This window comes from Heterodontus francisci, chromosome 8, assembly GCF_036365525.1.
Source record: "Heterodontus francisci isolate sHetFra1 chromosome 8, sHetFra1.hap1, whole genome shotgun sequence".
NCBI classification, from domain to species: Eukaryota; Metazoa; Chordata; class Chondrichthyes; order Heterodontiformes; family Heterodontidae; genus Heterodontus; species Heterodontus francisci.
In genome coordinates, this window is record NC_090378.1 from 4,678,656 (window position 1) to 4,695,175 (window position 16,520).

The 16,520-nt window shown below is 46.9% G+C and overlaps 1 protein-coding gene across 1 annotated transcript in view; it reads right to left on the reverse strand.

Moving 5' to 3' along the window:
• tnni3k (TNNI3 interacting kinase) overlaps positions 1 to 16,520 on the reverse strand; it is a 240,655-nt gene that overhangs the window by 104,150 nt on the left and 119,985 nt on the right. The window contains exons 23-24 of the mRNA XM_068038016.1: positions 3,408 to 3,467; positions 3,085 to 3,254 (exon numbers count right to left, since the gene is read on the reverse strand). Coding sequence (XP_067894117.1) covers positions 3,085 to 3,254; positions 3,408 to 3,467 — 230 coding nt within the window. The remainder of the gene's footprint in view (positions 1 to 3,084; positions 3,255 to 3,407; positions 3,468 to 16,520) is intronic.

The following is a 16,520-nucleotide window of genomic DNA, read 5'->3' on the forward strand; positions in this document are numbered from 1 at the left end:
ACCACCTCTCTGACAGTGCAGCACTACCTCAATACCACCCCACTGACAGTGCAGCACTCCCTCAGTACCACCTCTCTGACAGTGCAGCACTACCTCAATACCACCCCTCTGACAGTGCAGCACTACCTCAATACTACCCCACTGACAGTGCAGCACTCCCTCAGTACCACCTCTCTGAGTGCAGCACTACCTCAATACCACCCCACTGACAGTGCAGCACTCCCTCAGTACCACCTCTCTGACAGTGCAGCACTCCCTCAGTACCACCTCTCTGACAGTGCAGCACTACCTCAATACCACCCCACTGACAGTGCAGCACTCCCTGAGTACCACCTCTCTGACAGTGCAGCACTACCTCAATACCACCCCACTGACAGTGCAGCACTCCCTCAGTACCACCTCTCTGACAGTGCAGCACTACCTCAATACCACCCCACTGACAGTGCAGCACTCCCTCAGTACCACCTCTCTGACAGTGCAGCACTCCCTCAGTACCACCTCTCTGACAGTGCAGCACTCCCTCAGTACCACCCATCTGACAGTGCAGCACTCCCTCAGTACCACCTCTCTGACAGTGCAGCACTCCCTCAGTACCACCTCTCTGACAGTGCAGCACTCCCTCAGTACCACCTCTCTGACAGTGCAGCACTACCTCAATACCACCCCACTGACAGTGCAGCACTCCCTCAGTACCACCTCTCTGACAGTGCAGCACTCCCTCAGTACCACCTCTCTGACAGTGCAGCACTACCTCAATACCACCCCACTGACAGTGCAGCACTCCCTGAGTACCACCCCACTGACAGTGCAGCACTCCCTCAGTACCACCTCTCTGACAGTGCAGCACTACCTCAATACCACCCCACTGACAGTGCAGCACTCCCTCAGTACCACCTCTCTGACAGTGCAGCACTCCCTGAGTACCACCTCTCTGACAGTGCAGCACTACCTCAATACCACCCCACTGACAGTGCAGCACTCCCTCAGTACCACCTCTCTGAGTGCAGCACTACCTCAATACCACCCCACTGACAGTGCAGCACTCCCTCAGTACCACCTCTCTGACAGTGCAGCACTCCCTCAGTACCACCTCTCTGACAGTGCAGCACTACCTCAATACCACCCCACTGACAGTGCAGCACTCCCTGAGTACCACCTCTCTGACAGTGCAGCACTACCTCAATACCACCCCACTGACAGTGCAGCACTCCCTCAGTACCACCTCTCTGACAGTGCAGCACTACCTCAATACCACCCCACTGACAGTGCAGCACTCCCTCAGTACCACCTCTCTGACAGTGCAGCACTCCCTCAGTACCACCTCTCTGACAGTGCAGCACTCCCTCAGTACCACCCATCTGACAGTGCAGCACTCCCTCAGTACCACCTCTCTGACAGTGCAGCACTCCCTCAGTACCACCTCTCTGACAGTACAGCACTCCCTCAGTACCACCCATCTGACAGTGCAGCACTCCCTCAGTACCACCTCTCTGACAGTGCAGCACTCCCTCAGTACCACCTCTCTGACAGTGCAGCACTCCCTCAGTACCACCTCTCTGACAGTGCAGCACTCCCTCAGTACCACCTCTCTGACAGTGCAACACTTCCTCAGTACCACCTCTCTGACAGTGCAACACTTCCTCAGTACCACCCCTCTGACAGTGCAGCACTCCCTCAGTACCACCTCTCTGACAGTGCAGCACTCCCTCAGTACCACCTCTCTGACGGTGCAGCACTCCCTCAGTACCACCTCTCTGACAGTGCAGCACTCCCTCAGTACCACCTCTCTGACAGTGCAGCACTCCCTCAGTACCACCCCTCTGACAGTGCAGCATTCCCTCAGTACCACCTCTCTGACAGTGCAGCACTCCCTCAGTACCACCTCTCTGACGGTGCAGCACTCCCTCAGTACCACCCCTCTGACAGTGCAGCACTCCCTCAGTACCAACTCTCTGACGGTGCAGCACTCCCTCAGTACCACCCCTCTGACAGTGCAGCATTCCCTCAGTACCACCTCTCTGACAGTGCAGCACTCCCTCAGTACCACCTCTCTGACAGTGCAGCACTCACTCATTACCACCTCTCTGACAGTGCAGCACTCCCTCAGTACCACCTCTCTGACAGTGCAGCACTCCCTCAGTACCACCTCTCTGACAGTGCAGCACTCACTCATTACCACCTCTCTGACAGTGCAGCACTCCCTCAGTACCACCTCTCTGACAGTGCAGCACTCCCTCAGTACCACCTCTCTGACAGTGCAGCACTCACTCATTACCACCTCTCTGACAGTGCAACACTCCCTCAGTACTGCCCCTCTGACAGTGTCTGAGAAAGGATATTCTTGCCCTCGAGGAAGTGCAATGAAGGTTCACAAGACTGGCTCCTGGGATGAGGGAATTGCCCTGAGGAGAGATTGAGAAACGAGGTCTATATTCCCTGGAGTTCAGTAGAATGAGAGGTGATCTCATTGAAGCAGATAAAAATTTGAAGGGTCGGACAGGGTAAATGCTGAGAAAATGCTTCTCCTGTCTCAGGTCGGCATTTCGGACTGAGGTGAGAAATGTCTTCACTCAGAGAGTTGTGAATGTTTGGAATTCTCTCGCCCAGAGAGCTGGGAATGCTCAGTTGTTGCGTATATTTAAATCAGGGATCGATAGATTTTTGGGTGCGAGGGGATATTGGGATAGTGTGGGAAGATATTGTTCTAGTCAAAGAACAGCCATGATTTTGCTGAATGACGGAGTAGGATTGAAGGGTTAAATGGCCTACTCCTGCTCCTATTTCATATGTTCTTATGATTGCTTGCAATGATTTGTCAACAATTCCATTATCCACATCAAGGATCATGCACAGTGAACTAACCGATATTTTCTCATCTGGCAATTCCAAAGTTGCGACCGGGGCTGATTGTGAAATCCCAACATTGGGGCAAACACCTCAGTGCCATTTTCCAAACAAACCCTTCCAGCGTGAGGAAATGTGGGCCCTTGTACTTTTAACTCCAGAGTATTCATGCCAAAGACAGATTGCTTGAATTCGTGCCTCACCAGAGACCCATCATCTGTCACCCATCCAACAGCTTACCTCTGAGACCAGGTCGCGTATGCCCGCGCATTCAGGGCATACTCCAGCTCAAAGCGGGTACGCAGAGCCGCCACATGACTCCTGCCTGGTCCCCCACGGGCCATCAGGCAGTCGGAGGAGGACGAGGGCGAGAGGGAGCCGCTGCTGTTACTGGAGGCTGGCGACATCAGCTGGATCCAAGGAGAAGGAAGAACAAGACTTTAGATCATGAAAGAAGAAACTCTAAGGAATATAAAGACTAAGAAAAATCCCAGTTGCCCATCAAAGATAATTCATCCAGTTCAACAAAGACCCACCCAATGCAGTTACTTGTCCAGACTTACTTCGATGTTGCAAATACACTCCTCCAAATTGGAAACCAGCTCAGAAAATTCAGGGCGTTCCTAGAGGTGAGGACAAAATAACAGTAAGACAATGTGCCTTAATTAGACCACACTGGAGTAATGGGCACTGTCCTAATCTCCATCTCACACTGGAGTAATGTGCACTGTCCTAATCTCCATCTCACACTGGAGTAATGTGCACTGTCCTAATCTCCATCTCACACTGGAGTAATGGGCACTGTCCTAATCTCCATCTCACACTGGAGTAATGTGCACTGTCCTAATCTCCATCTCACACTGGAGTAATGTGCACTGTCCTAATCTCCATCTCACACTGGAGTAATGTGCACTGTCCTAATCTCCATCTCACACTGGAGTAATGGGCACTGTCCTAATCTCCATCTCACACTGGAGTAATGTGCACTGTCCTAATCTCCATCTCACACTGGAGTAATGTGCACTGTCCTAATCTCCATCTCACACTGGAGTAATGTGCACTGTCCTAATCTCCATCTCACACTGGAATACTGTGCACTGTCCTAATCTCCATCTCACACTGGAATACTGTGCACTGTCCTAATCTCAGTATCACACTGGAATACTGTGCAATGTCCTAATCTCCATCTCACACTGGAATACTGTGCAATGTCCTAATCTCCATCTCACACTGGAATACTGTGCAATGTCCTAATCTCAGTATCACACTGGAATACTGTGCAATGTCCTAATCTCCATCTCACACTGGAATACTGTGCAATGTCCTAATCTCCATCTCACACTGGAATACTGTGCAATGTCCTAATCTCCATCTCACACTGGAATACTGTGCAATGTCCTAATCTCCATCTCACACTGGAATACTGTGCAATGTCCTAATCTCCATCTCACATTGGAATACTGTGCAATGTCCTAATCTCCATATCACACTGGAATACTGTGCAATGTCCTAATCTCCATCTCACACTGGAATACTGTGCAATGTCCTAATCTCCATCTCACACTGGAATACTGTGCAATGTCCTAATCTCCATCTCACACTGGAATACTGTGCAATGTCCTAATCTCCATCTCACACTGGAATACTGTGCAATGTCCTAATCTCCATCTCACATTGGAATACTGTGCAATGTCCTAATCTCCATATCACACTGGAATACTGTGCACTGTCCTAATCTCTATATTACACTGGAGTACTGTGCACTGTCCTAAACTCCATATTACACTGGAGTAATGTGCACTGTCCGAATCTCCATCTCACACTGGAGTAATGTGCACTGTCCTAATCTCCATCTCACACTGGAGTAATGTGCACTGTCCTAATCTCCATCTCACACTGGAATACTGTGCACTGTCCTAATCTCCATCTCACACTGGAATACTGTGCACTGTCCTAATCTCCATCTCACACTGGAATACTGTGCACTGTCCTAATCTCAGTATCACACTGGAATACTGTGCAATGTCCTAATCTCCATCTCACATTGGAATACTGTGCAATGTCCTAATCTCCATATCACACTGGAATACTGTGCACTGTCCTAATCTCTATATTACACTGGAGTACTGTGCACTGTCCTAAACTCCATATTACACTGGAGTAATGTGCACTGTCCGAATCTCCATCTCACACTGGAGTAATGTGCACTGTCCTAATCTCCATCTCACACTGGAGTAATGTGCACTGTCCTAATCTCCATCTCACACTGGAATACTGTGCACTGTCCTAATCTCCATCTCACACTGGAATACTGTGCAATGTCCTAATCTCCATCTCACACTGGAATACTGTGCAATGTCCTAATCTCCATCTCACATTGGAATACTGTGCAATGTCCTAATCTCTATATTACACTGGAGTACTGTGCACTGTCCTAAACTCCATATTACACTGGAATACAGTGCACTGTCCTAATCTCTATATTACACTGGAACACTGTGCACTGTCCTAATCTCTATATTACACTGGAGTACTGTGCACTGTCCTAAACTCCATATTACACTGGAATACTGTGCACTGTCCTAATCTCTATATTACACTGGAACACTGTGCACTGTCCTAATTTCTATATTACACTGGAATACTGTGCACTGTCCTAAACTCCATATTACACTGGAATACTGTGCACTGTCCTAATCTCTATATTACACTGGAACACTGTGCACTGTCCTAATCTCTACATTACACTGGAGTACTGTGCACTGTCCTAAACTCCATATTACACTGGAATACTGTGCACTGTCCTAATCTCTATATTACACTGGAACACTGTGCACTGTCCTAATCTCTATATTACACTGGAATACTGTGCACTGTCCTAAACTCCATATTACACTGGAATACTGTGCACTGTCCTAATCTCTATATTACACTGGAACACTGTGCACTGTCCTAAACTCCATATTATACTGGAATACTGTGCACTGTCCTAATCTCTATATAACATTGGAACACTGTGCACTGTCCTAATCTCTATATTACACTGGAGTACTGTGCACTGTCCTAATCTCCATATCACACTGGAATACTGTGCACTGTCCTAATCTCTATATAACATTGGAACACTGTGCACTGTCCTAATCTCTATATTACACTGGAGTACTGTGCACTGTCCTAATCTACATATTACACTGCAATACTGTGCATTGTCCTAATCTCCATATTAGACTGGAGTACTGTGCACTGTCCTAATCTACATATTACACTGGAATACTGTGCACTGTCCTAATCTCCATCTCACACTGGAGTACTGTGCTCTGTCCTAATCTCCATATCACACTGCAGTACTGCGCACTGTCCTATTCTCCATATCACACTGGAAAACTGCACTGTCCTAATCCCCATCTCACACTGGAGTACTGTGCTCTGTCCTAATCTCCATATCACACTGCAGTACTGCGCACTGTCCTATTCTCCATATCACACTGGAAAACTGCACTGTCCTAATCTGCATCTCACACTGGAATACTGTGCACTGTGCTGATCCCCATCTCACACTGGAATACTGTGCACTGGCCTAATCTCCATTTCACACTGGAGTACTGTGCACTGTCCTAATCTCCATATCACACTGCAGTACTGTGCACTGTCCTATTCTCCATATCACACTGGAAAACTGCACTGTCCTAATCCCCATCTCACACTGGAATACTGTGCACTGGCCTAATCTCCATATCACACTGGAATACTGTGCACTGTCCTAATCTCCATCTCACACTGGATTACTGTGCTCTGTCCTAATCTCCATATCACACTGGAATACTGCGCACTGTCCTAATCTCCATCTCCCACTGAAATACTGTGCACTATCCTAATCTCTATCTCACACTGGAATACTGTGTACTGTGCTAATCTCCATATCACACTGGAATACTGTACACTGTCCTAATCGCTATCTCACACTGGAATACTGTGTACTGTGCTAATCTCCATATCACACTGGAATACTGTGCACTGTCCTAATCGCTATCTCACACTGGAATACTGTGCACTGTCCTAATCTCCATCTCACACTGGATTACTGTGCTCTGTCCTAATCTCCATATCAAACTGGAATACTGTGCACTGTCCTAATCTCCATCTCCCACTGAAATACTGTGCACTATCCTAATCTCTATCTCACACAGCAATACTGTGTACTGTGTACTGTGCTAATCTCCATATCACATTGGAATACTGTGCACTGTCCTAATCTCCATATCACACTGGAATACTGTGCACTGTCCTAATCTCTATCTCACACTGGACTACTGTGCACTGTCCTAATCTCCATATCACACTGGAATGGTGTGCACTGTCCTAATCTCCATCTCACACTGGAATACTGTGCACTGTCCTAACGTTTATCTCACACTGGAACATTCTGCACTTTCCTAATCTCCATATCACACTGGAATACTGTGCACTGGCCTAATCTCCATATCACACTGGAGTACTGTGCACTGTCCTAATCTCCATATCACACTGGAGTACTGTGCACTCTCCTAATCTCTATCTCACACTGGAGGACTGTTCACTCTCCTAATCTCCATCTCACACTGGAATACTGTACATTCTCCTAATCTCCATCTCACACTGGAATACTGTGAACTGTCCTAATCTCCATCACACACTGGAATACTGTGCACTATCCTAATGTCCACTGGCTCCTGGACTGGAGTCAGGTCTTTCCTCCCCCGAATTTTCATTGGTGTCAAGGCCACCTTATTTTTCTTTCTAGCTTTTTTAATTGGAACAACCTTTCTTTCTAGCTTTCTTCCCATTCTCTTTCTCTTTTTCTCTCTCCTGCCATGAAGTTATTGAAAGCCAGAGCTGGCTTGAGGGACTGAATTGCCTGCTCCTCTTTCTTATATTCTTATGCTTGCTCCCTTTAAATTCTAGTTCAACCTTTCTCATTTCTCCTTCCTGTTCAAACTGCGTCATCTGCAACTGAATTCTGGCTAATTCAACTGAACTACCATTTGGATTGCCTTTTAATTCTTCCAGTTCCAAATGCTGTTTTGCAACCTCAATTATGTCTACTTTCTGAGCCCCTGGTTTTAAGTGTAAATCCAACTTTTCTGCCAATTATTTCAGCCTAGCCTTGGTTAAGATTTGTAAATCACGCAGGGATAAATCCCCCCTCTCCAGAAAAGTCACAGCAACTGACAAAGTCATTCAGGTCATGTAAGCTTTACCCTAATGCACAAGAAACCTGGGGTTTTCCTTTTACCCTTTTCAATTAGCATTACCCCACTTACAAATGCACTTTGTCGGCTTTGTATTTTTTTATTCGTTTGGGGAATGTGGGTGTCGCTGGCTAGGCCAGAATTTATTGCCCATCCCTAATTGCCCTTGAGAAGGTGGTGGTGAGCTGCCTTCTTGAACCACTGCAGTCCATGTGAGGTAGGTATACCCACAGTGCTGTTGGGAAGGGAGTTCCAGGATTTTGAACCAGCAACAATGAAGGAACGGAGATATAGTTCCAAGTCAGGATGGTGTGTGGCTTGGAGGTGAACTTGCAGGTTGTGGTGTTGCCATGCATCTGCTGCCCATGTCCTTCTAGGTGGTAGAGGTTGCAAGTTTGGAAGGTGCCGTCTAAGGAGCCTTGATGAGTTGTGATAGGTTTCAAGCAAGTGAGGGTGAGGGTGGGAAGATTGCATGGAAAGGTGCCGTGGAAAGGGGACAAGGTGTCAGGAGTGATGGAGGAGTGAACCAGTGTTCCAGTGAACCAGCGGAGGGAATGGTCCCTTCGGAATACTGACAGGGCTGGGGAGGGGAAGATGTGTTTGGTGGTGGCATCACTCTGGAGGTGGCTGAAATGGTGGAGGAAGGTCCTATGGATATGGAGGCTATTGGGGTGGAAAGCGAGGACAAGGGAACTCTGTCGCGGTTCTGGGAGGGAGAGGAAGGGGTGAGGGCAGAAGTGTTGGAGATGAGTCAGACACGGTTGAGGGCCCAGTCAACCACAGTTGGGGGGAATCCTCGGTTGAGGACTGGAACAAGGAGCTTTCGAAATACCCCACAAAAAGACAGGCATAACTAGGGTACATGTGGGTACCCAAAGGAGCACCTTTTATTTGGTGCAAACGAGAGGAGTTGAAGGGGAATTTGTTCAATGCAGGCGGAGGAGGGTGGTGGTGGATGGGGACTGGTTGGGTCTCTGTTCAAGGAAGAAGTGGAGAGCCCTCAAACCATCCTGGTGTAGGATGGAAGTGTAGAGAGATTGGATGTCATAGTGAAGAGGAGGCGGTTAGGGCAACAAAATTGGAAATTGTTGAAACGATGTAGGGCATCAGAAGAGTCACAGATGTAGGTGGGAAGGAACTGGATAAGGGCAGATTGGTGACTGTCTTGCCCACACTTCTGTCCTCAACCTGCTGCAGCTTTCCAGTGAAGATCAACATAGAAACATAGAAAATAGGAGCAGGAGTAGGCCATTCAGCCCTTCGAGCCTGCTACGCCATTCATTATGATCATGGCTGATCATCCAACTCAGTAACCTGTTCCCACTTTCGCACTATACCCTTTGATCCCTTTTGCCCCAAGAGCTATATCTAACTCCTTCTTGAAAACATACAATGTTTTGGCCTCAACTGCTTTCTGTGGTAGCAAATTCCACAGGCTCACCACTCTCTGGGTGAAGAAATTTCTCCTCATCTCAGTCCTGAAAGGTTTCCCCGTTTCCTTAGACTATGACCCCTGGTTCTGGACTCCTCCACCATCGGGAACATCCTTCCTGCATCTACCCTGTCAAGTCCTGTTAGAATTTTATAGGTTTCTATGAGATTCCCCCTTCACTCTTCTGAGCTCCAGCAAATATAATCCTAACCGATTCAATCTCTTCTCATACGCCATTCCCTCGAAAGCAAGAACATCCTTCCTCAGGTAAGGAGGCCAAAACTGCACACAATATTCCAGGTGTGGCCTCACCAAGGCCCTGTTTCATTGCAGCAAGACATCCCTGCTCCTGTACTCGAACCCTTTCGCTATGAAGGCCAACATACCATTTGCCTTTTTTACCGCCTGTTGCACCTGCATGCTTACCTTCAGCGACTGGTGAACGGGAACACCCAGGTCTCGATGCATATTCCCCCCTCTCAGTTTATAGCCATTCAGATAATAATCTGCCTTCCTGTTTTTGCTGCCAAAATGGATAACCTCACATTTATCCACATTATACTGCATCTGCCATGCATTAGCCCACTCACTCAACTTGTCCAAATCACCCTGAAGCCTCTCTGCATCCTCCTCACAACTCACCCTCCCACCCAGTTTTGTGTCATATGCCAATTTGGAGATATTACATTTAGTTCCCTCATCTAAATCATTAATATATATTGTGAATAGCTGGGGTCCTAGCACCGATCCCTGCGGTACCCCACTAGTCACTGCCTGCCATTTGGAAAAAGACCCATTTACCCCTACTCATTGTTTCCTGTCTGCCAACCAATTTTCTATCCATTGCAATACACTACCCCCAATCCCATGCGCTTTAATGTTACACACTAATCTCTTATGTGGAACTTTGTCGAAAGCCTTCTGAAAGTCCAAATAAACCACCTCTACTGGCTTCCCCTCATCAACTCTACTAGTTACATCCTCAAAGTAGTCTAGTAGATTTGTCAAGCATGATTTCTCTTTCGTAAATCCATGCTGACTCTGCCCGATTCTACCACTGTTCTCCAAGTGCTCTGCTATAAAATCTTTGATTATGGACTCTAGAATTTTCCCCACTACCGACGTCAGGCTGACTGGTCTATAATTCCCGGCTTTCTCTCTACCTCCCTTTTTAAATAGTGGGGTTATGTTAGCTACCCTCCAATCTGTAGGAACTGTTCCAGAGTCTATAGAATCTTGTAACATGACCACCAATGTATCCACTATTTCTAGGGCCACTTCCTTAAGTACTCTGGGATGCAGACCATCAGGCCCTGGGGATTTATCGTCCTTCAATCCCATCAATTTCCCCAACACCATTTCTCTACTAATACTGATTTCTTTCAGTTCCTCTCTCTCACTAAATCCTGTGTTCCCCAACATTTCTGGTATGATATTTGTGTCCTCCTTTGTGAAGACAAAATCAAAGTATGCATTTAGTTGGTCAGCCATTTCTTTATTCCCCATAATAAATTCCCATGTTTCTGACTGTAAGGGACCTACATTTGTCTTCACCAATCTTTTTCTCTTCACATACCTACAGAAACTTTTACAGTCAGTTTTTATGTTCCCCGTACTCTATTTTCCCCTTCTTAATCAATCCCTTGGTCCTCCTTTGCTGAATTCTAAACTGCTCCCAATCCTCAGGTCTGTTGTTTTTCCTGGCAAATTTATATGCCTCTTCCTTGGATCTAATGTTATCTCTAATTTCCCTTGTAAGCCATGGTTTGGCTACCTTTCCCGCTTTACTTTTGCACCAGACAGGGATAAACAATTGTTGCAGTTCATCCATGCGCTCTTTAAATGTTTGCCATTGCCTTTCCACCATCATCCCTTTAAGTAATGTTTCCCAATTCGTCAAGGCCAATTCGCACCTCATACCTTCGTAGTTTCCTTTACTAAGATTCAGGACCCTCGTCTCAGAATCAACTACGTCACTCTCCATCTTGATGAAGAATTCTATCATATTATGGTCGCTCATCCCCAAGGGGTCTCGCACAACTAGATTGTCAGTTATTCCACTCTCATTACACAATACCCAGTCTAGGATGGCCTGTTCTCTGGTTGGTTCCTCAACGTATTGGTCCAGAAAACCATCCCTTATACACTCCAAGAATTCCTCCTCTACGGTATTGTGACTAATTTGATTTGCTCAATCTATATGCAGATTAAAGTCACCCATAATTACAGATGTTCCTTTATCGCATGCGTCTCTAATTTCCTGTTTAATATCATTCCCAACATCACCACTACAGTTTGGGGGTCTATATACAACCCCCACTAACGTTTTTTGTCCCTGAGTGTTTCTCAGCTCTACCCATACAGATTCCACATCGTCAGAGCTAATACCTTTCCTCACTATTGTGTTAATTTCCTCTTTAACCAGCAATGCAACTCCACCGCCTTTTGCTTTTTGTCTGTCCTTCCTAAATACTGAATATCCCTGGATGTTCATTTCCCATCCCTGGTCACCTTGCAGCCATATTCTATAATCTTGACTATATCATACCCGTTTACATCTATTTGCGCGATTAATTCACCCACTTTATTGCGAATGCTCTGCACGTTAAGGCACAAAGCCTTAAGGCTTGTCTTTTTAACATTACTTGTCCCCTTCCCACTATTTTTCACTGTGTCCCTGTTTGATTCCGGCCCTTGAAATATAAGCTTGAGGAACATCACCTCATCTCCCGATTAGGCACTTTACAACTTCTGGACTCAACATGGAGTTCAGCAATTTCAGAGCATGACCCCATTTTGATTTTTTTTTTAGCATGCACCGGTCTTAAACTTGTTTTTCATGTTTTTGCTTTTGGACAGAGCTGTTCATTATTCTGCCATTAATACTCTCTCTGGGCAAATGCTTTCTCTTTTACTACAACTATTACCACTCCCTTTGTCTTTTGTTCCATGACATCTTTGTCATTTAATCTCTCCTGCCCTCCACCCTCACAGTTCACAGTTCTGAAACGTTAACTCTGTTTCTCTCTCCACAGATGCTGCCAGACTTGCTGAGTATTTCCAGCACTTTTTGTTTTTATTTGACCCTCTTGACTTTGCAGGAGGAGAAGGCACAAACGCAAGGGAAAGGGCTTGGTCTGGTGGTATCTAGTCGCATCTCGCATCCTGACGGCCAAGAGGAGGTGGCCTTTGACTTGACCAGGGTGGCAGTGCATGAATTGGACGATGACAAGATAGGAGTCCATGCAAGACAGGGGGTAATGATCTGATCATCTGCAGGTGATGGGGATGGAGCTCCCTCCTCCCCAGTTTCTTTCATAGTATCGAAAGGCCTGCTTCAGCTCTGCAGGAGCAGCTCCTTACAGAGGAGATTTATTATAACCACCTTCTTATGTCTCCCACAGGGACAGATGTGGAGGTGGAGCCAAGGCAGGCCAGGGGATGTCTTCATCATCAGCATCATCTGCAAAGTGAGGCTATACCATCACACCGGTCAAGTGAACCCTCCACCAACACAGATTCACACACCTTGGCAAAGGGTCAGCAACATTTCACACTGGAGGTGTGAGCAGGAGGAGGTGAGGGAGGCAGGGGCAGCTGTGGGCAGTCTCTGTCGGAGGATGGGGGATAGACACAGCCCTGCTCAGCTGGGCAGAGATGCAGAGTGTCAGGTGTCACACACAAGCAGGGTATTCCTGTACCTACATGTCAGAGTTTCCTGAGGTAGTGTGGAGTGTTGGGCACAGAATAGAGGTGTCGATGCATCACACGAGCATCATCGTGTCTCTAAGTTTTGAGTGCATGAGCTCCTCCATTGAGTGGCAAACCTTGATGAGGGCCAGATGTGGCAGCACTCGAAGTGTATGCAGGAACAGTGCACTAATGTATGACACGTTCTGTAGCATTGACCAGTCAGTGGCGCTAATGGTGCACAGATGCATGGAGCGGGCACCTGCTTCGCCCCAGCTGGTGGTTTCCTCAGATGATCAAGGGCTTCATCAAAAAGCTGAGGGAATCAGAGATGATGTTGAGGGGAGCCACCCTTCACAGCACATCATTATCAGAATCCCACACCTTGGTCTGTTTGGCTGCAGAACCATTTACACAGCAAGACGCTGCCCTTGCATTGACGCTGGTGGAGCAGCCTGTGGAGGTGTCCCGCACTGTCATGTCCAAGGTGAGGATGACAGCCACAGGCATCTCAGCCACAAGCAGACACAAATGAGCAGGCTGCTTCCACCTCATCAACAACCACAGTGAGGGAAATACCCTATAGGAACAGTCGTGAGCCCAGGCCACTGCGTTGGTCATTTCATGTTGAAGTTCACAGCATAGAATCATAGAAAGTTTAAGGCACAGAAAGAAGCCACTTGGCCCATCGTGTTTGTGCCAGCCGACAAACGATCCACCCATTCTAATCCCACCTTCCAGTATTTGATCCGTAGCCCTGGAGATTACAGCACTTGAGGTGCATATCCAGACTCCTTTTAAATGAGTTGAGGGTTTCTGCCTCAACTACCCTTTCAGGCAGTGAGTTCCAGACCATCACCACCTGCTGGGTGAAAAAGTTTTTCCTCATCTCCCCTCTAATTTTTCTACCAATCAATTTAAATCTATCACCCCTCGCAAGAATCAGAAAACACTGGTGGGAGTAGTTTACAGGCCCCCTAACAGTAGTTATACTGTTGGACAGAGCATTAAACAAGAAATTATTGGAGCTTGTAAAAAAGGCAATGTAATAATTGTGGGGGACTTCAAACTTCATAAAGATTGGGACAATGAAATTGGCAGGAGTGGTCTAGAAGATGAGTTTGTATAATGTTTTGGAGAGGTTGGATAGGCTTGGGTTGTTTTCGCTGGAGCAGAGAAGACTGAGGGGTGACCTGATCAAGGTGTACAAGATTATGAGGGGCATGGACAGGGTGGATAGGGAGCAGCTGTTCCCCTCTGTTGAAGGGTCAGTTAATAGGGAACACAAGTTTAAGGTGAGGGGCAGGAGGTTTAAGGGGGATTTGAGGAAGAACTTTTTTACCCAGAGGGTGGTGACGGTCTGGAATGCCCTGCCTGGGAGGGTGGTAGAGGCGGGTTGCCTCACATCCTTTAAAAAGTACTTGGATGAGCACTTGGCACATGAGCACTTGACATAACAACAATCCTAGTTCCGAAGAAGGGTCATTGACCCGAAACGTTAACTCTGCTTCTCTTTCCACAGATGCTGCCAGACCTGCTGAGTGGTTCCAGCATTTTTTGTTTTTATTTCAGATTTCCAGCATCCGCAGTATTTTGCTTTTATTTATAACATTCATGGCTATGGGCCAAATGCTGGCAAATGGGATTAGATAGACAGGTCAGGTGTCTTTAATGCATCAATGCAGACTCAATGGGCTGAAGGGCCTCTTCTGCACTGTATTATTCTGTGATTCTGCGAAAATTGGCCTTGCCCCAATTGAGAACTCTAACTCCTGTTCTATCTGTCCTTTTTCATAATTATGTTAAAACTGACTGAATTATCATCACTACCATCAAAATGCTCTCCCACTGCCACCCCTTCCACCTGCCCATCTTCATTTCCTAAAACCAAGTCTAAACCTGCGTCCTCTCTTGTTGGACTTGCTACATACTGGGCAAGAAGGTTCTCCTGAATGCACCTCAAGAATTCTGCTCCCTCAATTCCTTTCACGCTCAAACTATCCCAGTTAATATTGGGTTATTAAAATCCCCTACTATTACTGCCCTATTGTTCTTGCACTTCTCAGAGATTTGCCTACATATCTGCTCTTCTATCTCCCTCTGACCATTTGGGGGTCTATAGTACACTTCCAGCAGTGTGATTGCCCTTTTTTTGTTCCTGCGCTCAATCCATATGGCCTCATTTGATGAACCTTCCCAACATATCATCCCTCCTCACAGTTGTAATAATTTCCTTGACCAAAATTGCCACTCCCCCTCCTTATCGTGTCTGAAAACCCTGTAACCAGGAACTTTGAACTGCCATTCTGTCCCTCCTTAAGCCATGTTTCTGTAATAGCTATATCATACTGCCACATGTCTATCTGTGCCCTCAGCTCATCTGCTTTATTTGCATTGAAATAGATATCCTTGAGCACTGCCAAACTCTTTTTTTTTCTATTTTCTAGCCCTCGTTTCCTCTGTCTTCCAGACTCTTCCATTAACTTTCTGCCTTCCATTTTAATTTCTGATTTTGTCCCAACTGAGTCTACCCTCAGGTCCCCATCTCCCTGCCGAACTAGTTTAAACCCTCCCAAACAGCACTAGCAAAACGTCCTGCAAGGAACTCAGTCCCGGCTCTGTTCAGGTGCATACCATCCGGCCTGTACAGGTCCGATCTCCCCAGAGCCGGTCCCAATGTCCCAGAATCTAAAACCCTCTCTCCTGCACCATCTTTCCAGCTGCACATTCATCTGTTTTATCCTTCTATTTCAATATTCACTTGTGTGTGGCACTGGGAATAATCCGGAGATTACTGCTTTTGAGGTCCTGCTTTGCTAATTTCTTACCTAGCTCCCTAAATTCTGACTGCGAGACCACATCCCTATTTCTACCTACGTCGTTGGTTCTGATGTGGACCACGACTGCTGGCTGTTTACCCTCCCCCTTCAGGATGCTCTGCAGCCGCTCAGTGACATCCTTCCGCCCAGCACCAGGGAGATAACACATCATCCTGGATTCACATCTGCGGCCACAGAAACGCCCGTCTGTTCCCCTGACTATTGAATCACTTATCACTATGGCTCTTCCAGTCTTCTCTGTACCCACCACCCCCCGTGCAGCTGAGCCATCCGTGGTGCCATGGACTTGGCTCTGGCTGCACTCCCCAGGTGAAGCATCACTTTCCTCAGTATTCAGAACTGAAAAACTGTTGGAGAGTGAGATGCACTCAGGGATCTACTGCACTACCTGCCTGATTCTTTTTGACTGTCTGGTGGACACTCATTCCCCCTCTCCCTGCATACTCAAACTGTGGACTGACCACATCTATAAACGTTCTATCCACG